Source organism: Protopterus annectens, chromosome 1.part1 (genome assembly GCF_019279795.1).
Source record: "Protopterus annectens isolate FY-2018-M chromosome 1.part1, PAN1.0, whole genome shotgun sequence".
NCBI classification, from domain to species: domain Eukaryota; kingdom Metazoa; phylum Chordata; order Ceratodontiformes; family Protopteridae; genus Protopterus; species Protopterus annectens.
In genome coordinates, this window is record NC_056726.1 from 964,945,364 (window position 1) to 964,969,412 (window position 24,049).

At 43.0% G+C, this 24,049-nt stretch overlaps 1 protein-coding gene across 5 annotated transcripts in view; it reads right to left on the bottom strand.

The window, feature by feature from the left end:
* Nucleotides 1-24,049, bottom strand: part of GRHL1 (grainyhead like transcription factor 1) — a 256,619-nt gene that overhangs the window by 60,010 nt on the left and 172,560 nt on the right. For all 5 annotated transcript variants that reach the window (XM_044079256.1, XM_044079248.1, XM_044079264.1 and 2 more), the window contains one exon: nucleotides 3,601-3,635. In XM_044079256.1, coding sequence (XP_043935191.1) covers nucleotides 3,601-3,635 — 35 coding nt within the window. The remainder of the gene's footprint in view (nucleotides 1-3,600; nucleotides 3,636-24,049) is intronic.

Genomic DNA, 24,049 nt, shown 5'->3' on the forward strand with positions numbered 1-24,049 from the left:
TGAGACCCTTTTGGAGGATGCTTGTGTCAACTGGAGATTCGATTATGGCCCCCAGTTTGCAGTCATCTGCGAACTTTGTCAGCCATAATCCCCCCGTGTTAGCCTGAACCTCAGAGAAATATATACCGAACAAGAGAGGTCCCAGAACTGAGCCCTGTGGGATGCCACTTGTAACTGGTTTGGATTCGGACATGGCACCTGCGATTCTGACCATGTGGGTTCTATCTCTGAGCCAGTTTTCAACCCATCTTGTGATATGGGGGTTGATATTTAAGCTGGTAAGCTTATTTATGATGCCCGAGTGGGGTATTGTGTCGAAGGCTTTTGCGAGGTCCAGGTAGGCTGTGTGGACTACCTTGCCCTCATCTATGGCTTTGGTAGCTGTTTCAAAGAAATCAACTAGGTTTAAGAGGCAAGATCTGCCTTTAACAGAGCCAAATTGGGTAGGGTCCAGTGTCTGGAGGCTCCCAATGTCTTTGTTTATGAGTTCCATGATAATACGCTCCATAGCTTTACAGAGCAGACTAGTCAGGCTTATAGGGCGATAGTTTCCGGGGTCCGTTGTGGCACCACCTTTGTGGAGTGGGACCACTGTAGCTGTACGCCATTTTTTGGGTACATATCCTGTAGTAAGGCTAAGTTTGAACAGTGACTTAATGTGAGGGTTCAGTTCTTCTTGGAGCTCATGTAAGACACAGCCTGGGACACCGTCCAGTCCCATAGATGCTGTGTTTTTTGCTTTGGAGAGGGCAGCTTTCACCTGTGCATCTGTGATGTCAGGGAGGTTACATTCAGTTGGGATAGGCGTTTGCTCCTTTGGGGGGGAAGGGGGGGAGAAGTTTGTGCTGAATCTGTCTGCCAGGATGTTGGCTATGTCTGTAGGTTCGGTATATTTTGTATCGTTATGCAACAATTTAGAGCATATCTGGGAGTTTCCGCCCATGTTTCTGACATAACTAAAGAAGGCCTTGTGATTATCTTTAGTGTCTAGGGCAATTTTTCTTTCGAAACTGGCCTTTGATGATTTTATGAGGGATTGAAGTTTCTTGCTAATACTGATCAGAGATGCCTTCTCTTTTTGGGATTTTGCTCTGTCATGTAGTAGCTTCCTCCTTCTGTTGTATAGCTTATTTATGGCCGGGGTCCACCAGACCGGTCTCCGGTTTTTGGAGGAGTGAGTCTTGGTTTTATTTGGGATAGCATGATCCATGCATTCTTGCAGGTGCTCATAGAATGCATTTGTAAAGGATTCTCCCAGACCTCTAAAGAAAATGTGTTTTACCCAGTGGGACATTTCCTGGTCAACAAAGACAAACAAACAAACAACCAATAAATAAATAAATAGTTTTCATAAAGCCATTTGTTCCTCCTGGAATTCATCCCAGGGAATTGGCTGAATCATGGCATAACCCCACAGATAATTATTCCCCTTCCAAGAATACAGCAGCCTTATGGTCTTTGCCACTAACCTAGTAGTGACACGAAAGAGGAGATGACAAGACATAAATATGTAGCTCCAGAGAGATTAAAGGAAGGGACCACTAACTGGATGGAGCTAAGATAATGTGAGTAACACTGCCCAAGGGAAGGGGCCACTAACTGGACAGAGCTAGGATAATGTGAGTAAGACTGCCACATCAACCTGCTTATGCCTTATTCACTCTCCCTGCTACCCTTCAAGTAGACTGTTTAGCAATCAGGTGTCCTGGCCACCACAGAACAGGACACATTTCAAAAAAGACAGACACGCTTATCCTCTACTTAACTAACTCTGTCAAGTGCCTGAGCTCCTAATCAAATTTGGATTACATGGGCAACAGTCAGTTTCAACCCACTACATGGTTATAGCATCTGGAAATGTTTTATTCAGCTTATGGTTTCAATTTGTACACAAAAGCAGAGATTTCAAAGCCTAATTATGAGAAATGCAACTATGATAAGAAAGCAAGAAACAATGGAAGAACAGGCCAGGGATAGCAGAAACAATGCAGAATTATGAGAACCAGTATTTGTAATTATATTAACACTGTTATATGATTACTGTAGAATAAAGGGTACTTTTCCGTTAAAACCCTACCACGCATTTTAGGAGCTGTATTGGCGGCTTTTGGCTTATTTCTTCCCCCACGGGTCTGGATCGATACTACACATTCTATTTCCCAAACTGTTTAGTGTCATCTTCTTTCAAGTGTTGTCCCCTTTGCTGTAAATCTGTTTTGGTGATGACTCCTGCTTACAGTTATTAAGAGAAGCTGTCACCCAGTCGTCTGCATGGATATGATGGTAACAATCACACCTGCTTTCGTCGTAAAGTGTAGGTCATCATGCAAATCAGACAGATGACATGGCTTTCGAGTATTGTACTAAGTGGTAAACCTTTGTGTACAGCTGTGAGGTCGACATTTTCTGCCAGATTTCCTTTTCTGAAGCGTGGTCCCACTGCATCCTCCCGATGATCAGTAGCCCAGATCAGAATCAACAGCAAATCACCTTAGCTGACATGTCTTTTGCCTATGACCAGTCTTGACTGATTATAACAGATGAATGGCTACTGCTGTGTGTTCCCTCTGGACTTTGGAGTAATCGTTAACATGCCGCCGGACTCTTCTCCCGCTCCCTAGTCAACCACCCCATTCCAGGTGTGTGGCAGCTATTACTGAAAATGCAAACGTAGGTATGACCCAACTAGGTAGGCAATACAGAGAAAAAGTGACTATTAATCAATTGTCTATGATGGAGTAGGAAGTCGCTAAACAAATAAGCCAGAATCAGGAAATACAGTTCCTAAAATGCATGGTAGGGGTTTAACGGAAAAGGACCAAATAAAGACTATCCATCAAAAGGTAGGCCTTAACCAACTCTTTCCAGTCATTGTATTGTTACATTTTTGATTTATTTACATTTCCTCCACCTGTTTAAGTAAAATGTCAACTTCTGTTGCTAGTGGCATGTAGAACAGGTTCAGAACACTGCACAGGGATAAGCAACATGCATCCAGGGTACACGGAAAATTGAAAAAACACGAGGGAAGAACATAAATGCTGAGCAACTGGGATGAATAATCTGCTCATCAAAAAGTAAATAATACAGATTAACAGCACTTGTATAACCATATATTTTGTACAAAATCTAAACAATAAAAAGTTAATAAACAAGTCTGTACAGATACGGAGAGTCTCTTTGTAAATGGAAGTATTTTGCCGTTTGTGTTTGTTTATATGCTACTGCTAATTCGGTACTTCAGATGGGGTATTTCAACACTTTCAAAATAGGAAGTAATCAAACAGCAAACACAGACTTCTAATATGTGTATCATATGTGCATCTTTTAATATTAACAATGTGTGATCTGTGCATTGCAGATCACATTCTTCTTCAGTTTTATTGCTTTACATCACACATGTAGGCTTCTGCCAAATCACCTGTTCATAGTATTGTGTAAGCTCAGCAGTAATGTTATAAATTGATGGGAATTTCATTGTGTGTGAGAGCAGCTACAGTAAATCTGAGCAAACTGCTTCATTAGGCTGAAATGCCTGCACAAATTCTTTCCATATCCAAATTATAATAATTTAAATTAAGTAACAAAACACAGTCTTACCCCTCACAGTCCAGTTCTTCTACTATTGGAAATGCCTGTAAAATACAAATAAAAAATACTGCACATTAATCTGAATTTTGTCTGATACTACATGCACAAAGTTATCAGTTCCACCACACTAAGATGTTATTAAGTACTGTTCTTTGTAAGGTCAGTCAACAGCGACACATGGTGTCTTACCAGACTAATGACTGTTTATGTCCTGTCCATGACTTTACTGATAGTTATTGTGTAGAATAGACAAAGCCATGCTTTTTTCATGACCAAGCAGCTTTATAGTTTCTTACAGAAGATACAGATACATTATGTAACAGAATATGGAAAATATCAACTACAAAGAACTACAATCACTTAATTAAATAAATATGAAAGCGCCCTGCTAATATAAAATATTCCCAACCACGAGCACTCTCTTCTGTACTGTAAATACTACAATATTGTATTTAACTATCATATATTCCAATGCATAATGCTTTGTGCATACATTTATGTTACACGTGCACCCAAAAATCATTAACAGTCAAGAGAGAACAAGGTGAGACAGGAAGAATGTTCCTCTTGCAGTTGTATAATGTCTTTATATATAGTAAATACTGATGCAGGCACAAAAAATATGCCTCATTGTGACTGATAGTAACATATGAAGTAACAGGGAAGTTACTTCCAGAAGAACAGAAAGGATGAGGAAGACACACTAAACTAGAGGACATGTGGGCTAACTGAACTCTAAAGGCAATTGCATTGTCTATGGGAGAGACAGCTGATGATTGTTTTTATGTCTACATTTCAGAGTGTACTAAGGTGTCAGAAGAGAAGTTTAAGCTAGACACAAATGAGTTTTAACTAAAAGTTTTTCTAAAAGTGAACTATACATCAGATGACCCAGCTTCACTTAGTGACACAAGTACTGGGGATCCACCAATGGAGGATGCGTGCAAGTGGTCAGTGTCACATTGCCTGTCCCAGAAGTGGGTGTTGGTGAAGTCCTGTGACAACAGCTTCACCCAGTGACAGGCCTTGTATTGCATCTCTAACACTGTGCATGCTGGGGAGAGCATATGCCTGACAATGAGCGAGAAAACCACAAACAGGAGCACGGATGTGCAGCTGTGTACTCTAATGCGCATAACCCTGAGTAGCAGGCATTGTTCCACACTTTATGATCATCTAGGGAAATGCTAGAATCATGTGCTCGGCGAAAACTCTGATGTTGTTCTCTGGCTCTCACCTACCTCTCCCAATGTCCTATAATGGGGATAGAAGAATCAAAGGACTGACCAGGAATGAGGACATGATGGTCACTTGTGGGAATGGGATCCAGAAATATTTTTATAAAGTTCTAATATCCATCTTTAATCTTTCAGCATTAACATACCCAAGGCTAATATGAAAACAAGTTAAACTATGAAAAAAAAAAAGTACAGTTTTGTACCTACCATAAATGTAGATGTTCGAGTGTATACACTGCTGCAGTCATTACACTTGGGTTATCCTGTCGGTTGCTGTCGCTTCTTCCCTGACGTCAGTGCGACAGGGGTCCATAAGATGCAGCCGATGCCATTTTCTTCAGTTTTTCTTGTCCCAGATGTCAGGTGCCCCCAAAAAGGTAGGCAATGCAAATTTCTAATAAAACATACATATGAAAAGCAAATACTTTCAGTTACTAGCAAATACTCCCCATAGGTAGTAAAGGGTAGAAGACTTAGGTACGTACTAGCAAGTAAGAGGGGAAGGAGGGAGGGTAACCTGGACTGCAGCAGTGTATAAACTTGAACATCTACATTTATGGTAGGTATAAAACTGTACTATGTTAATCGTGTTACACTGCTGCAGTCATTACACTTGGGTAGAATCCCAAAGCTGAGGTAGGGTGGCTAGTTCTATAAGGCATTAGGGGTGGCTATAAGGCCCTGCAGCACTGCAGTGGTAAAGCCAGCTCTGGTTTTACAGTAAAGAGGCAGATGGTAATGCTTGGTAAAGGTATGTACAGAACTCCAAGTTGCTGCTTCCAAAATCTCTTTGGTATGTATTCCTCTGAGGTAGGCAGTTGAAGTGGCTGTTGCCCTGGTGGAATGAGACCTAATGCTGTTAGGTACAGTTTTCCCATGGTGTGTATAGCAGAAACGTATACAGTGTCCTATCCATTTTGAAATGGTCTGTTTTGAATTGGCTTTTCCCTGTGCTCCTACAGCATATGCTACAAACAATTGCTCAGTTTTCCTGAAAGCTTTGGTTTTGTCTAAGTAGAAGCGTAACTGCCTGTGTATGTCCAAAGAATGCAGAAGTCTATCCCCTTTATTCTGTGGGTTTGGATAAAAAGTTGGCAAGTGAATAGTTTGGTTTAGAGCCACACTTGATACCACCTTTGGCATAAAAGTAGGGTTTGTTCTTAAAGACACCCTGTCTTGGTGGAAAATGTTGAAAGGTTCCACTGCCATTAGTGCCTGTAATTCTGAAACTCTTCATGCTGAGGTTATTGCCAGGAGCAGAGCAGTTTTCCAAGAGACATATTTTAAGTCTGCTGAGTTTGCTGGCTCAAAAGGAGGTAAAGTTCATTTTTCCAACACGAAGTTGAGGTCCCAAGTTGGAATTTGTGCTTTATGGGGCAGTCTTATGTTTTTAGCCCCTCTGAGGTACTGTTTTAGGTACTGTTTTAGCAAAGGATTAGAAAAAATAGGCGGGTCCATGTTGTAATGAGCAGAGATGGCCGAGGCGTGGACCTTAGTGGATGAAAAGGAGAGGCCTTTGTCCAGCATCTCAGTTAAATATTGTAGTATCTGAGGAATATCTGGGACAAGAGGGTCAAGGCTGTGAGCCTGGTTCCAGGCACAGAATCTCTTCCATTTATCCGAATAGGCTTTCCTGGTGCTAGGCCTTCTGGACTCCAGAATGACATCCATAACAGCTTTGGAGAGAGGCATTGCTTGCTTGACTAAGGAATCTGCCATGCAGCCAGGTTTAAAGTCTTTAACTGGCTGTGAAGTATCTGATTGTTGTGCTGAGTCAGAAGATGTGGAATTTGTGGTAAAATCCAGAATTGTGCTTGCAGATGAACTTGATAGGTTAGAGCTGTGTTCCACAAGGTCATGGCTTGTCTGCAGAGGGGATAAGAATGAGTGCCCCCTTGCTTGTTTATGTACCACATAACTGTGGTGTTGTCTGTCTTTAGTAGTAGTTGTCCTGGATGCAAAAGTTCCTTGAAAGCTATAAGGGCATTTTGTACAGCTAGCATCTCTTTTTGATTGATGTGAAGATGCCTTTGTTCTGCGGGCCACTTGCCCTGAATACATTTTCCTGCCATGTGTGCTCCCCAGGTGTAATCCGATGCATCTGTTGTCAGTGTTTGCCTGGCTGTGAAGTTGAGTGAAAAGCTGTCCCTTGTTGAGGTGACATGCTTGAGCCCACCATCGAAACTCCTGTTGAAGGCAAGGAATTAGTGGTATTACTGTTTCCCAACTTTGACAGTGTTGAGACCAGACACTCTTTAGGTACCATTGTAGTTTATTCATATGCAGTCTGGCATATAGAATTAGTAGTATGCAAGATGCCATGTAACCCAAGGCCTGCAGAAATTTTCTTGCAGGGAGTTGGGTTTTTGTTGCCATCAATTAAAAATATTGAGTCAGTTGTCCTTGCTTGTCTGGCGTGAGATAAGCCATCTGGGCCATTGTATTCAAGCTGGCACCCAGGAATATTATCTCTTGTGAGGGCACCAGTTTTGACTTCTTTTCGTTTACTGTGTACCCTAGGCAACTTAATAACTTTTTTACAAATGCCAGATGCATTAGAAGAATGTCCTTGCTCTCTGCTTGAATCAGGCAGTCATCCAGGTACGGATAAATTTGAATTCCTTTCTGTCTGCAAAAAGCAATTACTGGTGCCAGGCACTTTGTGAAGACCCTGGGCGCAGCAGATAAGCCAAAGGGCAGAGAATTGGTAGTGCATTGAACCAGTTATGAATCTGAGGTATCTTCTGCAGTTTTGTCTGATAGGGACATGCAGGTATGCCTCCTTGAGGTCCAAAGTTATGAGCCAAGCTTTCTTGCCCAGCATGGGAAGAAGCTGCTGTAGTGTCAACATTTTGAATTTTGGAACATCCAGGTAAGTGTTTAGAGAGGAAAGATCCAGAATGGGCCTCCAGGCTTTGTCCTTTCTGGGAACCAGAAAGAGTCTTGAGTAAAATCCTTGTCCTTGCTCCTGTGTTGGTACCTTTTGAATAGCTCTCATGTCCATGAGTGCTGTAATTTGTCTTTGAGCCTCTGCCCATTGATTTGGTGGCAGATTTGGCATTCCTTTTAACCTTGGCAGAGTGTGAAAGTGGAACCTGTAACCTTGAGATATAATGTTGATAACCCATTTGTCTTTGGTGATCATATGCCAATTGTGACAGAAAAGTGCCAGTTTTCCTCCCAGGGGGGCTGCCAAGAGAGAACTGTTTGGCAGCTGTAGTGGGAAGTCATTGGGGGTGTTTTTTGTATAGATTTTGCCTTATCCTCCATTTTCTTTAATACCTCTTCTGCCTTAACTCCAAATAAAACTTCCTGCTGCAAAGGTGCATCCAATAATTTTGCTTTAACATGATCTGGTAACGTCTGTTCTTTTAACCAAGCATGTCTTCTAATGACAGATCCTGTAACTGCTGCTCTACAGGAGGCCTCTAATGAATCAAAACCACATTGCAAAGTATGTTTTCCCACTTGTTCAGCTGCATGCAATAAATCCTGCATTTATTTATAATCAGGAGGATTTGAGTTTGGAAGCATTTTTTGTTTCAAGTGAGACATCAAATATTGTTGGTATTTTAGCATGTGAAACTGGCAATTTAAGGCCCTCATTGCTAAAGTTGCAAATGTATATACTTTCTTCCCCCATCTGTCTAATGCTCTGGAATCTCTGTCAGAGGGGACTGGATTCTTTGCTGAGGAGGCCTTTACCCCTTTGGGGCCCTGAGAAATAGTTTCAGGGTCAGCAGCAGGGCTTTTATAAAGAAATGTGTGAGTGTCAGGGACTCTGTAGTATCTGTCAGGCTTAACTGGAGCAGGAGGTAAAGAATCAGGATTTAAACTGGATTCAGTATACACATCATCCACAATGTCTAACACTGGTGGAATAGCAAGGGGTCTGTGTTGAGGTAATAAAAGGAAATCTCTGAGCCTTTTCTTGGATTCTGAATAATCCTGGCCCTCCCAATGGAAATGCTCCCTCATGGTATGCAAGGTTTCCCCAAAGGAGTAGCCCTCTGGTGGAGAGGCTGAAGGAATTGATTCCTCAGCATCAGAATCGTCATAAGGGGGTAACGAGTATCCTAGGTCTGAGGATGAATCTGAAGAGATGGATACCTGTCTAGGCCTTTTATCAGGAGGGGGATGGGACCACCTGATCAGAGTGATTAAGTCTTCGGCCATTTTGAGCATTTGTTTCTTAGGCATGGAGGCCTGTCCTGATGAATGTTGAATTTGTTTCTTTGTTTTTAAAGGAGTTTTAGACTTAGCAGAAGATTTAATGGTTAACTGAGTAGGTCTGAAAACACCCTCTGAAGCTACGGGCTGTTCAGCTACTCTGGATCCCTCTGAAGGGTTAGTCTCGGTAGGCTGTAAATCAGGTGAGTCTGAAGGCCCAGCCATCTCCACGTAGGAGTCAGAGGCGGCTTGAGGTTCTAAAGATGTGGTCGTCAGGGGCTGCGAAGGTGCCTCACTGAAAACTGGAGAACCGGCGACTGGCCTAGAAGAGACTTCGTCGTTAGTTTTGGGCCTCAGATGCCTGTCCTTGTCTTTGCGCTTTTTGTGTATTACAGTCGTCGGTAGTTCCGACGGCATGGTATAATTGAATTTTCTGCCAAAATAATTTCGCGCAAAATCAAACCGACATTTAATAGTGTGCTTGTTAAACCTAGCACAAAACAGACAACCTGTGACATCGTGGTCTGGGCCTAGGCATGGGATACAATAGGAATGGAAATCCTTATGAGGTATTTGCTTCCCACATGAAATACAGTTATTAACTTTTACTGACATCTGTCTGAGGCAAGAAAAAGTTTCCCCAACGGGGTACTTAGCTTTATAGAAGACTTCGGTTCTGGATTTGAAATGAAAATCTCAGGAGTCGGCCTACCGGCACTTGTGAACTGCTGTTGCTTCGGGCACCACGCGGCAAGAAAGACTGAAGAAAATGGCGTCGGCTGCATCTTATATACCCCTGTCGCACTGACGTCAGGGAAGAAGTGACAGCAATCGACGCTGGACCAAGACTTTGGAACTCAGACCAACTGCGGGACCGACTGACGGCAGGATAACCCAAGTGTAATGACTGCAGCAGTGTAACACAATGAACATCATGAATGGCCACACGTGGAACAGAAAGACAAAACAGGCTAAAATGACAAAACAGGCTAAAATGGTTTTTTTTTTGTTGTTTTTTTTTTTTAATATAGCTGATTTGGAAGAAATAGGACATAAAATGTTTTCTACTAATCACAAAGTATTAGAAGTACAAAGGTCAAAGGCTGACTTTCAACAGATCTTACCTCTTTATCAATAAGAGACAGTTGCAGGTAAGAGTAAGGTAAATAGTGGTTCACTATTCATACAATAATTAGTGCAAGCTGTTTATGCTAATACTCTGGCAGGTATACACTATACAAGAAAAAAGCAACAGTGAGGTACAGGCAGGCTGCACTGAACTCATGTTTGTATGCCAAGATTTCTAACACACTGGAAAAGTTTTCTGCTCTTGGTATGTTACTTCATACTTCTCACTCCCTTAGTGCAAGAAATCTGGACAAAGTCTAAAATAATGGGGGGACAAATGCTCAAAAATAGAGACAGATTTTAAATATTGTTCTTATAAATGTAATAAATTGCTAGAATAACATGATTTGTGTGTTTTTCTGAAGCATATGAATTCTGAAACTCAAATGTATGTCATTATTTAGTGACTTCAGCCCTCTGTGATTTGCCAGAAAATCACAAACACTATGAAGGACAGACCAAGAACATGAAACAAAAGTCTGGACATTCTGCAGACAACTGGATAGCTGAGATGTATGTGCTACTTGTAACAGTAACATAGTTGTAACTGCTCTTTTCAGCAAAAGGGAATACTTCAGATGGATTTGCACTAGTCCATGTACCAAAATCATGCTTCTTGCTGCTTGCCAATCGACTCTCTTGCTAGTGCCCCTTGCTGATGTTACTGCACTATCAGGCTGTGGAGGTAGTAGTCGATCATCATCTTACAGTACAGTTGTGCGCACTTACCATAAATGTGGATGTCAGAATGTATTCACTGTTGCAGTCATCACATTTGGGCGATCTGCCTGCAGGTAGCCCTCAGCCGGCATGAATACCAGAGTCTTCAGTTTTCTGGGTCGGATGGTGTCGCTTCTTCCCTGACGTCAGGTAGTCAGGGGTATAAAACATGCAGCCGATGCCATTACATCAGTTTTTCTTGCCCCAGATGTCAGGTGCCCCCACAATAGGAAGCAATTATATGGTATGGTACAGCCCCATCAAAAAGTAAATACACAAGAATAAATATACCAACAAGAAGGAAAGGTAGAGCCAAGAGAAGTCAGGGAGCTGGAGGGAGGGTAACCAAGATTGCAACAATGAATACACTCGAACATCTACATTTATGGTAAGTGTACACAACTGTACTATGTTCTTCGTGTTTCACTGTTGCAGTCATCACATTTGGGTCGATTCCCAAAGCTAAGGAAGGGAGGAGGAAGTTAAAGAGCATTAGGGCCAGCTATTAAGCCCAGCAAGACTGCAGTGGCACATCCAGCTCTGGATTTAGAAAAGACAGGCATGTGGTAATGCTTGGTGAAGGTATGTATAGAGCTCCAGGTAGCAGCTTCTAGGATGTCCCTGGTAGGGACTCCTCTGAGAAATACCACAGAGGTAGATGCAACCCTGGTGGAATGTGATCTTATCCCCTGTGGGGTAGGCTTTCCATGGTACTTGTAGCAGAAATTAATGCAATGTGCTATCTATTTGGAAATGGTTTGCTTTGAAATGGCCTTCCCTGCAGTAAAGCCAACTAGCAGCTCTTCAGATTTTCTGAGAGGCTTAGTCCTGTCCAAATAGAATCTAAGTTGTCTGTGCACATCCAGAGAGTGCAGCATTCATTCCCCTTTGTTTTGTGGATTAGGGAAAAGGGTAGGCAAATGAATGGACTGATTTAGGGCCACACTAGACGCCACCTTGGGCATAAAGGAAGGATTAGTCCTGAGGGAAACCCTGTCCAGATGGAAGATAATGAAGGGTTCCACTGCCATGAGGGCTTCTAATTCGGACACTCATCTTGCTGAAGTGATGGCTAGAAGGAAGGCTGTTTTTCAAGAAAGGAATTTCAATTCTGCTGTTGCAGCTAGCTCAAAGGGGGTAACCAAGATTGTGAGCTTTTCCAATACAAAGTTAAGGTCTCAGGCTGGAGTGGGAGCTCTCCTGGGGGGTCTTAAATTTTTGGCCCGTCTAAGGAATTGTTTTAGCAAGGGGTGAGAGAAGAGGGGTGGCTCAATATTATAATGTGCTGAAATGGCAGAGGCATGAATTTTAATTGACGAGAAGGATAGGCCCTTGTGGAGCATTTCTGTTAAGTACTCTAGAATATGAGGTAAGCTGGGCACCATTGTGCCCATCCCCTGAGCCTGGCCCCAGGAACAGTATCTTTTCCACTTTTCAGCATAGGATTTTCTAGTAGTAGGCCTCCTTGCCTCCAGAATGACATCCAGCACCTGCTTACTGAGGGATGCTAGAGGAGAGCTCAAGAAATTAGCCAGGCTGCAAGGTTCAGGGTTTGAAGCTGAGGGTACAGAATCTGGCTCGCCTGTTGGGACAGCAGGGAAGGGATCTGAGGCAGGTGCCATGGTTGTAGCAGTGTCATACTGTGCAAGAGGGGGTACCAGTGCTGGCGTGGCCAGTCTAGTGCAATCATTATTGTCCTTGGCTTGTCCTGTTTGATCTTTAATAGAACTTTTGAGAGGAGAGGCAGAGGGTGAAAGGCATAAACTGAGAGGATCTCCCAGGTAAAGGACAGGGCATCCACTTTCCAAGCTTGACTGTGGAGGAGTTTTTGTGCAGAATTTGTTCAACTGATAGTTCTGAGGGGAGGCAAACAGATCTACCTCTGGAGTCCCCCATTTGTTCCTCAAGAGGTTGAATATTTTGGGTTCTAGTTTCCATTCATGTGGGTCCATGAGATTTCTACTTAAGTCATCTACCAGTGAATTTAGTTTGCCTGGCAGGAATTGTGCTTGTAGGTGAACTTGGTAGCTCAAGGCTGTGTTCCACAGAGCCATGGCTAGTCTGCAGAGAGGGTACGAGTGGGTTCCCCCCTGCTTGTTTATGTACCACATAACTGTGGCATTGTCTGTCTTTACCAATAGTTGTCCTGGAAGAATATGGTCTTTGAAGGCTGTCAGAGCATTCTGTGCAGCTACAATTTCTGTTTGATTGATATGCAGGTGCATCTGTCTCGGGTTCCATTTGCCCTGAATGCACTGCCCTGCCATGTGAGCCCCCCATGCACAGATGCATCTGTTGTTAGGGTTTGGGCCGCAGGAGGTAGAGTCAAAGGGAGTCCCTTGTTGTGGGTAACAGGCCTCTGCCCACCAAAGGAACTCTGTCTTTATACAAGGAATGATAGAAATCATTGCTTCCAGGTCCTGAGAATGTTGACACCATAGGCTTTTTAGAGACCATTGGAGTTTCCTCATATGCAGTCTTGCATATGGAATTAGTAGAATGCAAGAGGCCATAAACCCCAGAGCTTGCAGTATTTTCCTTGCAGATAGCTGGGGTTTTGTGGCCAATAGTTTGAAGTAGGTTGTCAAATCAACTTGTTTCTCCAGAGTGAGGAATGCCATCTGGAAGTTGTGTTCAAGCTTGCTCCCAGAAATACAATCTGTTAGCAGGGTACTAGGTGATATTTCTTTTCGTTGATGGTGTACCCCAGTGAGGTTAGAAGTTTCTTTATGAATGCCAGGTGTGGTAATAGCAAGTCCTGGCTTTCTGCCTGAATCAGACAATCGTCCAAATATGGGTATATTTGAATATTTCTCTGCCTGCAAAAATGCAGTGGCTGGAGCTAGACACTTTGTGAACACCCTGGGTGCAGTAGATAAGCCAAAGGGAAGTGCAGAGAACTGAAAGTGCATGGAGCCCGCCCTGAAATGTAGGTATTGTCTGCAGGATCCTCTTATTGGGATGAGCAGGTAAGCTTCCTTTAAGTCTAGGGTTTCCAGCCAGGCATCCTTGGCTAGCATAGGAAGAAGCTGTTGAAGAGTTAGCATTTTGAATTTTGGAACCACCAGAAAGGTGTTGAGAGTAGAGAGGTCCAGGATAGGATGCCAGGAGTTGTCTTTTCTGAATACCAGAAACAGTGTTGAATAAAAACCTTGTCCCCTTTGTTCTGCTGGGACAGATTGAATAGCCCTGATACTGAGAAGAGAGAGAACTTGCTACTGGGCCTCCACCCATTGATTTGGTGGTAGGTCTGGCCAACCATTTGGGGTTGGTAGTGTGTGGAAGTGGAATCTGTATCCTTAGGAAATTATGTTCAAAATCTATTTGTCCTGGGTAATAAGTTCCTAGTTTTTTGCATGCAGGATGAGCTTTCCTCCTAAGGGAGCAGGTAGTTGAGCAGGGCTTGGAAGGGTTAAGGCTAAGTCATTGTGCCATTTTTCCGTAAGGAGGTGGCTTACTACTCCCTGCTTTGGAAGTGGGAGCCCCCCACTGCTTAGATCTGTGCATAGCCTGAGCCTGTAGCCTAGATTGTCTGCTGTTCCTTGGTTTGGACTGAGAAGGCCCTTGGAAGGGACTGGAAAGGACCAGTTCTTTGAAGGTCAATGCCTACTGAATCTGGAAGGCTGTACTTGTAGGAAGTCTTTAACAGTTTGCATAGATTTAGCTTTTTCCTCCTTCCTTTTGAGGACAACTTCTGCTTTGTTGCCAAAAGGCCGGTCTTGGTTTAAGGTAAGTTTTGTTCCTTAAGCCAAGCATGCCTTCTAAGTACAGACCCAGTGACAGCAGCCCTGCAACATGCTTCTAAAGCATCAAAACCACATTGCAAAGTATGTTTACCAACTTGTTCTGCAGAATGCATTCAATCTTGCAATTCTTTGTGTTCAGCATAGTCAGGAATCAACATAATTTTCTGTTTAAGTAGTCCCATAATATGCTGCTGTTACTTTAATATATGAAACTGGCAATTTAAAGCCCTAATGGCCAAAGTAGCAGAAGTGTATACCTTCTTACCCCATCTGTCTAAGGCACTAGAATCTCTATCAGAAGGGGTAGGATTTTTGGCAGCAGTAGCCTTAATGCCTTTTGGTCCTTGGGAAATGATCTCTGGTTCCACAGAAAGGTTATGGAAGAGGAACTTGTGAGAGTCAGGTACTCTGTAGTACCTGTCAGGTTTTCTGGAAGCTGGGAGCTGGGAGCTGGAGGCAAAGTGTCTGGGGTAAGGCTAGATTCCAAGAAAGCATCATCTATAATGTCCAGAACAGGATGGATAGCTAAAGGCCTGTGTTGAGGCAGGAGTAAGAATTCCCTAAGTCTCTTTTTGGACTCGAGAGTAATCCTGACTTTCCCAGTGGAAATGCTCCCTAAGAGTATGCAAGGTTTCACCAAAAGAAAAATCTTCTGAAGGGGAAGCAGAGGGAATGGAATCCTCTGCATCAGATTCCTCATAAGTAGATATGGGCAAATCCTGGTAATCAGAAGGAGCAGAAATAACAGATGCCTTATCAAAAGAATCAGAAAGAAAATAAGTTCTAGGTCTCTTGGAGGGCTAAGGCTGGCTTCCCCTAATTAAGGTAATAAGGTCATCAGCCATTCTAAGCATTTGTTTTTGAGGCATATGGGCCTGAGCCTGCAGCTTGGTCATCGGTTTTCTAGGTGTAGTGCAAGTTTTTGGCCTGAGGAATTCGGAACTTCTGGATGGAAACGATGGCGTTGGTTTAATATGAATGTCTGTAGGCCTGAATACACCCTCAGAAACCGGTGCCTGCACAGCGACTCCGGACCCATCCAAGGTAGAGACATCCGCAGGTTCCATAGTCGAAGAAGCATCTCGCAGCATACTGGACTCTGAATGGGTCTCAGTAGAGGCCTGCGAATCTGAAGTAGCGGGTTATCAGGGGCTGTGAAAGTGCCTCACTGAGTACCGGTGGACTGGCGACTAGCATAACTTAAGCATCATTGGCAGTTTTGCACCTATGCGGTCTGTCTCTGTCTTTATCCTTACATTTTTTCAGAAGATCAGTAGTCGGATGGCTTAATGAAGCCATTTCAGAGTACGTAGATCGAGTATGAAAGTAATTGGCTGCAAAAATGGCCCTACGACAAATAGTTTGGGCATTGAACAAGGCACAAAACCAACAATGAGGGACGTCCTGGTCTGGGCCCAAACAGGGGATGCAGTAAGAATGAAAATCTCTATGAGGTATTTGCTTTTCACAGGTAAGACAATTGTTACCTTTTACTGATATCAGTTGGAGCAAGAAAAAGGATCCCCAACAGGGTACTTATCTTTTTTGAAGACTTCGGGTCTGAAACTCGAAAACGAAAATTTCAGGAGATGGCCGACCGGCAGTTGCAAACTGCTTCTGCTTCGGGCACCGCACAGCAAGAAAGACTGATGTAATGACATCGGCTGCATGTTTTATACTCCTGACGACCTGACATCAAGGAAGAAGTGACAGCATCCGATGCAGAAATCTGAAGACTCTGATATTCAGGCGAGCCGACAGCTACCTGCAGGCAGATAACCCAAATGAGATAACTGCAACAGTGAAACACGAAGAACATCTTCTATTCATGAGAGGTCCATTCAGAAGAATCTTCCTGAATCGTAGTCAATTGATGTAGGTGGAAGAGCTGTAGTTCCTCCTATGATCTTCTGAATTCCAGTAAGAAACCTAACTAATTAAAAGCAATTCAAGTAACTGTGCATCATTTTGGCAATAAAGTTTTTTGACACAGTGTGTATTATTGCCTTAATAATCCACTGTAAGGGTATAGGCTATGATGACCTGTAAATATTGTGACATCTCTCCTCTAGGCCGGTAATCAAGGAGTCTAAATCCTCACCACAGACACCAGTGAGGAACGTTCACTTTGAACAAAAACAGATACACACACTACTTCCAGATGTGGCTCTCTGCACCAAGCACAATTTCCTTTAAGAGCACACAGGGGAAAACACTCAGTCCAGGGGCTGGGTTTACCTCTCTCTCTCGCTCTCCAGGCCTCCAAAAAGAGCCTCACTAGCACAGCTGCAGAGCTGAATCATCAGCAGAGTGTTTCAAGCCAAGTCCTCCACCACCCTCTCTGTGAAACCAGTGATCTGTGTCCCTGCTCCAAGTAGCTGACACACACACTCTCTGAGATTTGGTTTTCACACACACACACACACACACACACACACACACACACACACACACACACACACACACACACACACACACACACACACACACACTATAAGGTAGTTAAACTGTCTCCAGCTCTTACAAGGGTACCCGATTATACTGAGTAGAATTAATACTACTACAAATGGTAGTGTTTGACCAATGCAGCAATGCTTTCAGGGGTGACCACAGTGTTACCAAATAAATATAAGTACTCTCAAAAGTTAAAATATTCTCTAAAAAGACCAGCCACAATGAAAAGTTTATTTAACAATAAATAATAAAAGAACATATAAATGCTACATATCTATTTACAATAAACACACAGAAAAACAGTACTTAATTAATCTCACTATATTTTCCTGACTGTTCTAAAGAATTACTACTCCCTTGTTGCTTAAAAGCAAGACAAAATGAAGTGGGTGAGTGGTCTTCCTTCTTTGTTAGGTTTCAAAAACAAACTGCTGTGAGACTTCTGTCTCATCTAGTACTAAAACATCAGTGCTGGATTACAGAATGGCATCACATACATCTGGTCATCTGACTCTGGTTCCCACACTACCCCCTTTGCTTGAAACTGAACCAAAATTTAGCACATACAGTGGATATAAAAAAGTGTTCACACCTCTATTAAAATGCCAGGTTTTTGTGGTATAAAAAAATGAGACCACAATAAATCACTTCAAAACTTTTCTCACCTTTAATGTGACCTATAATCTGTGCAATTCAATTGAAAAACAAATCTGTTAGGGGAAAACATATAACATATAACAAATAAAAAATGTACAATAAGCTGGTTGCATAAGTGTGCACACCCTTAAACTAATACTTTGTTGAAGCAACTTTTGATTTAATTACAGCATTCAGTCTTCTTGGGTAGATGTCAATCAGCATGGCACATCTTGACTTGGCAATATTTGCCCACTTTTCCTTCCAAAAGTGCTCCAAATCTGTCAGATCGTGAGGGCATCTCTTGTGCACAGCCCTCTTCAGGTCACCCCACAGATTTCCTATTGGATTTAGGTCAGAGCTCTGGCTGAGCCATTCATAAACATTAAATTTTTGGGGTCATTGTCATGTTGAAAGGTGAAATTCCTCTTAATCTTCAGCTTTCTAGCAGACGCCTGAAGGTTTTGGGCCAAAAGTGACTGGTATTTGGAGCTGTTCATAATTCTCTCCACCTTGACTAAAGTCCCAATCCCAGCTGAAGAAAAGCAACCCCAAAGCATGATACTGCCACCACCATGCATCACCTTGAGGATGGTGTTCTTTTGGTGATGCAAAGTGTTGTTTTTGCACCAAATGTACCTTTTGGAATTGCAGCCAAAAAGTTCAACCTCGGTCTCATCAGACCACAACACATTTTCCCACATGCTTTTGGGAGACTTGATGTAATGTTTTGCAAATTTTAGCTGGGCCTGGATGTTTTTCTATGTAAGAAAAGGCTTCCGTCTTGAAACCCTACCCCATAGTCCAGACATATGGAGAATACAGGAGATTGTTGTCACATGTAGCACACAACCAGTACTTGCCAGAAATTCCTGCAGCTCCTTCAGTGTCGCTGTAAGTCTCTTGGCAGCCTCTCTGACCAGTTTTCATCTTGTCTTTTCATCAATTTTGAAGGGACATCACTGTTGTCCCATATTTTCTCCACTTTTTGAATCTGTCTTCACTGTGTTCCATGGTATATCTAATGCTATGGAAATTTTTTTGTACCCTTCTCCTGACTGATACCTTTCAACAATGAGATCCCTTTGATGCTTTGTAAGCTCTCTGTGAACCATGGCTTTTGCTGTAGCAGGCAACTGAGTAAATGTCAGGAAACTCCTACTAGGACAGCTGAACTTTATTTGGGGTTAATGAGAGTCTCTTTAATTGATGGCAGGTGTGTACCCAAGAAGACTGAATGCTGTAATTAAATCAAAAGGTGCTTCAACAAAGTATTAGTTTAAGGGTGTGCACACTTATGCAACGAGCTTATTGTACATTTATTATTTTTTATATTTTTCCCCTAACAGATTTGTTTGCTTTTCAATTGAATTGCACAGGTTATAGGTCACATTAAAAGTGGGAAAAGCCTTGAAATGATTTATTGCGGTCTTATTTTTTTATATCACAAAAACCTGGCATTTTAACAGGGGTGTGTACACTTTTTATATCCACTGTATGTGTTACCATACACACAGATAGAGCTTTGCCCAGATGTGTTAAAGCAAATGGAAGCTATAAAACCATTTCAAAACTTCCACCTTTCCAAGGTAGCAATTAGTTCACCCCTACAGACAATACAGTAGAATTACTAGTCCTGGTTTTCACAGACATTTCATCTCTGGCTGCAATCAGAACTGTAAGATGTAATCTGTATGGCCTAAACCAGGTAATTATAACTGGACTGAGATTAACCTCTTCTCTTCCAGTTTCTTCTGCTACAATATATTATTTCAGCAATTACAATACAGTCTGACATACAGGTGTATTTCTTTTTTGTCCAGCATGACAAAAGTACAGTTTTGTACCTACCATAAATGTAGATGTCATAGAGGTATGCATCTGCAGTCCTAACAAATGGGTTGTCCTGGCCTCAGGCAGCCCTTCGGTCAGCCGGATTCCAAAGTCTGGGTCTGGCCTCGGCTGATGTCGCACTTCATCCGACGTCATAGCTGCAGTTCAGCGGGTATAAAGGCATCAGCCAATGCCATTTTCCTCAGTGTTTCTTGCCCCAGATGCCAGGTGCCCTCTAGGAAGGCTAAATTTGGATAAATGCAAATGCTTCCAAACAATAGAGAGCAAATAGAAATAAACATGTATATACATATATACAAACAAATACACCATAATAGATTCCCCCAGCTAGCTACAAGATGGGCAAATACCCTAGGAGTACCACAGAGGGGAAGGAGGGTAGGTAATCCTGACTGCAGATGCATACCTCTTGGACATCTACATTTATGGTAGGTACAAAACTGTACTATGTCCTTCAAGGATGCATCTGCAGTCCTAACAAATGGGTAGAATACCATAGCCAAACTGGGGGAGGAGGCACTAAGGAGGCACTAAGAGTTTATGGTGTAGTTAAGATCCCTTGCAAAACAGCAGTGGCAAAACCTGCTCGGAATCTGGAGTATAAAGGTAGATTATAATGCTTGGCAAATGTATGCACGGAGCTCCAAGTAGCAGCCTCTAAAATGTCTTTGGTAGCCACTCCTCGTAAGAAAGCTGTAGTAGTGGCTGTAGCCCTTGTGGAGTGAGGTCTGATGTTTTCTGGAGTTGTCTTTCCATGAAAAGAGTAACAAAATCTAATGCAATTTCCTATCCATTTTGAGATTGTTTGTTTTGAAATTGCTTTTCCTTCCATTCCTGTTGCATATGCTACCAGAAGCTGGTCAGTTTTTCTATTGTTCTTGATTCTGTCCAGGTAGTAGCACAATTGTCTGTGTACATCCAAGGTATGCAGCAATCTTTCCCCCCTGTTCTGGAGACCACCTTTGGCATAAAGGTAGGATTAGTTCTCATGGACACTCTATCCTGATGGAAGATAAGGAAGGGCTGTATTGCCATTAATGCCTGTAATTCAGAAACCCTTCTAGCTGAAGTGATTGCCAGCAGGAATGCAGTCTTCCAAGATAAGTACTGTAATTCTGCTGTTGCTGCTGGTTCAAAAGGGGGAAGTGTCAACTTTTCTAACACAAAGTTCAAGTCCCATGCAGGCAATGGAGGTTTCCTTGGTGGCTTTACATTTTTAATTCCTCTGAGAAACTGTCTGAGTAGAGGTTGAGAAAAGACTGGAGGATCCATGTTGTATTCTGCTGAAATTGCTGATGCATGAATCTTAATGGAGGAGTAGGAGAGACCATTGTGGAAAAGCTCTGCTAAGTATTCCAGGATGTTAGCTATGTTTGCCAATGATGCATCCACTCCTTTTGTTGCACTCCAAATGAGATATCTTTTCCATTTTGCTGTATAAGTTTTCCTTGTTGAGGGTCTGCGAGCCTCCAAGATAATGTCTTTAACCCTTTGAGATAAATCTGGGTTATTTTTTTTTTTATGTAATGTTCCAAGCAGCTAGCTGCAGTGTTTTCAAGTTTGGATGCAGGATTTTGAAGTTGTTCTGTGTTAGCAGTAGAGGTAGTAAGGGTAGAGGCCATGCGTGTTCCCGGGACATACTCCTCAGTAGCGGGTACCAATGTTGCCTTGGCCAATCTGGAGCTATCAAGATGATCCTCGGGTGATCTTCCTTGATCTTCAGTAGCACTTTGTGCATCAAAGGAAGAGGTGGGAATGCATATGCTGTCAGGTTTTCCCAACTGAAGGATAGGGAGTCCACCTTCCAAGCAAGTGGGTGGTATGTCCTTGTGCAGAATATTTTCAATTGGTGGTTGTGTGGGGATGCGAACAGGTCTATTTCTGGCAGTCCCGATTTCCTTGTGATGGTTTTGAAGATGTCTGGATGCAGCATCCATTCGTGGGCATCCGTGGTGGTTCTGCTTAAGATGTCTGCTAGTATATTTTCTTTTCCTGGCACAAAAATGGCTTGGAGCTGAATGTTGAGGCTCAGGGCCACATTCCAGAGGTCCATTGCCATCCGGCATAGAGGATATGAATGTGTGCCTCCCTGTTTGTTGATATACCACATGACTGTGGTGTTGTCTGTCCTTATCAGCAAATGACCCTGTTGAAGAAATGGTCTGAATGTCTGAATTGCCTGCTTTACTGCCAGCATCTCTTTTTGATTTATATGTAGGTTCATCTGGTCTTGAGTCCATAAGCCTTGTATGCACTTGTCCACCATGTGTGCCCCCCAACAGAGGTCTGAGGCGTCCGTGGTGATAGTCTGGCTTGGGTGAGGCCTGTGGAAGGGCAGTCCTTTGTTCAATTGACAGGCCTGGGCCCACCACTGGAATTCTTGCTTCAGGCATGGAATTATTGGAATTTGGGTTTCTAGGCTGTGCTTGTGCTGAGACCATAAATTCCTCAGGTACCATTGCAACTTTCTCATATGTAGCCTGGCATGTGGGATTAATATTATGCAGGATGCCATGTAACCCAGGGCTTGCAGGATTTTCCTTGCTGTAAGCTGGTTCTCGTTGTTAGTGCCATGAAATAGAGTGGTAGCTGCTTCTGTTTTTCTGCTGTGAGGAATGCCATCTGGTTTGATGTGTCAAGTTCTGCACCCAGGAAGGTTATCCTTTGGGATGGTATCAGCCTTGACTTTTTTGTGTTGACTGTGTATCCCAGGGCTTGCAGCAGGTGAATAACCTTTTTCAAATCTTTTGTTAATTTGTCTTTGCTGTCCGCTTGTAACAGGCAGTCGTCCAGGTATGGATAAATTTGAATTCCCTGAAGCCTGCAATGAGCAATTACTGATGCCAGGCATTTCGTAAATACTCTGGGTGCAGTAGATAAGCCAAAAGGCAATGCTGAGAATTGATAATGCTCTGATCCTGCAAGAAATCTGAGGTATCTTCTGCAATTTGGTCATATGGGGACGTGCAGGTATGCCTCCTTGAGATCCAGAGTCACCAGCCAAGACTCCTTGCCCAGCATGGGAAGAAGTTGCTGTAGGGTCAGCATTTTGAATTTTGGAACAATGAGATATGTGTTTAGAGCGGACAGGTCGAGGATAGGTCTCCATTGGTTTTCCTTTCTTGGTACTAGGAAAAGCCTTGAATAAAATCCTTGTCCTTGTTGCATAGCCGGTACCTTTTCTATAGCTCTCATCCTTAGTAAGTGGTCTATTTGCTGTAGAGCGTTTGTCCTTTGGTTTGGAGGTAGGTTTGGCATTCCTCTCTTCCTTGGAAGAGTATAGAAGTGAAACCTGTAGCCTTTGTCTATTGTCTGTAAAATCCATTTGTCTCCTGTAATGTAATGCCAATTTACTGAAAATAAGGCTAATTTTCCGCCTAAGGGTGCTGCCAGTTGTTCCCTGGTAGGCGGTTTCAGAGCCAAGTCACTGTGATTGTCCTGTAGAAGTGGTAGTGGCTGGATCTGTGGCAGTAGTTCTCTGGCTGTTAGGCTGCCACTGACGTCCCCTGTAGGCACCTCTGGATTGACCTCTGCCTCTAGGGCGTCTATTTCTGCTTCTCTGTGCTCTGGTGGTGTCTGGAAAGGACCAATTCTTGGAAGGCCAGTTCCTACTAAACATGGAGGCTGGACCTGTAAGAAATCCTTGACTGTCTGGACAGATTTAGCTTTTACTTCCACCTTCTTCAACACTTGCTGTGCAGGGGAACCAAACAAACTGTGCTTTTCCATGGGAGCATCTAGAAGCTTTGACTTTACATGGTCTGGTAAGGATTGCTCTTTTAACCATGCATGCCTTCTGATCACTGTACCAGTCATAGCTGATCTAAAGGAAGCCTCCAGTGCATCATAGCCGCATTTTAAGGAATGATTACTGACCTGCTGAGTGTTATGCACCAAATCCTGAAGGGACTTACGGTCTAAAGGTTCAGGCGAGGACAGTTTTTTAGTGAGCTGATCTAACAGAAATTCCTGATACTGAATCATGTGGAATTGACAGTTTAAGGCCCTAGCCGAAAGAGCAGCAGAAGTATAAACTTTTTTACCCCATCTCTCCAATGCCCTAGATGGGGAGGGGGTTTTTGGTAGAGGCAGCCGCTACAGCTTTGGGGCCCTGTGATATAGTTTCAGGATCTGCAATAGGAGCCTTGTATAAATGATAATGTGTGTCCGGAACCCTGTAGTATCTGTCGGGCTTAGCAGGGGCCGGAGGCAGTGAGTCAGGGGCAGTACAAGCATCATTAAATGCATCATCCACAACTGTAAGTACTGGAGGAATAGCTAAAGGCCTATGCTGTGGTAAATGTAAAAAGGTCCTAAGCCTTTTCCTAGAATCTGAAAAATCCTGGCCCTGCCATTGAAATTGTTCCCTCATAGCATGCAAGGTTTCCCCAAAAGAAAATTCCTCAGGAGGAGAGGCAGAAGGTATGGAATCCTCTGCATCAGAGTCCTCATATGGAGAGTAAGGGCCCTCTGGAGGATTTGTGTTTTCTGAGTCATCAGAGGAATAATCTG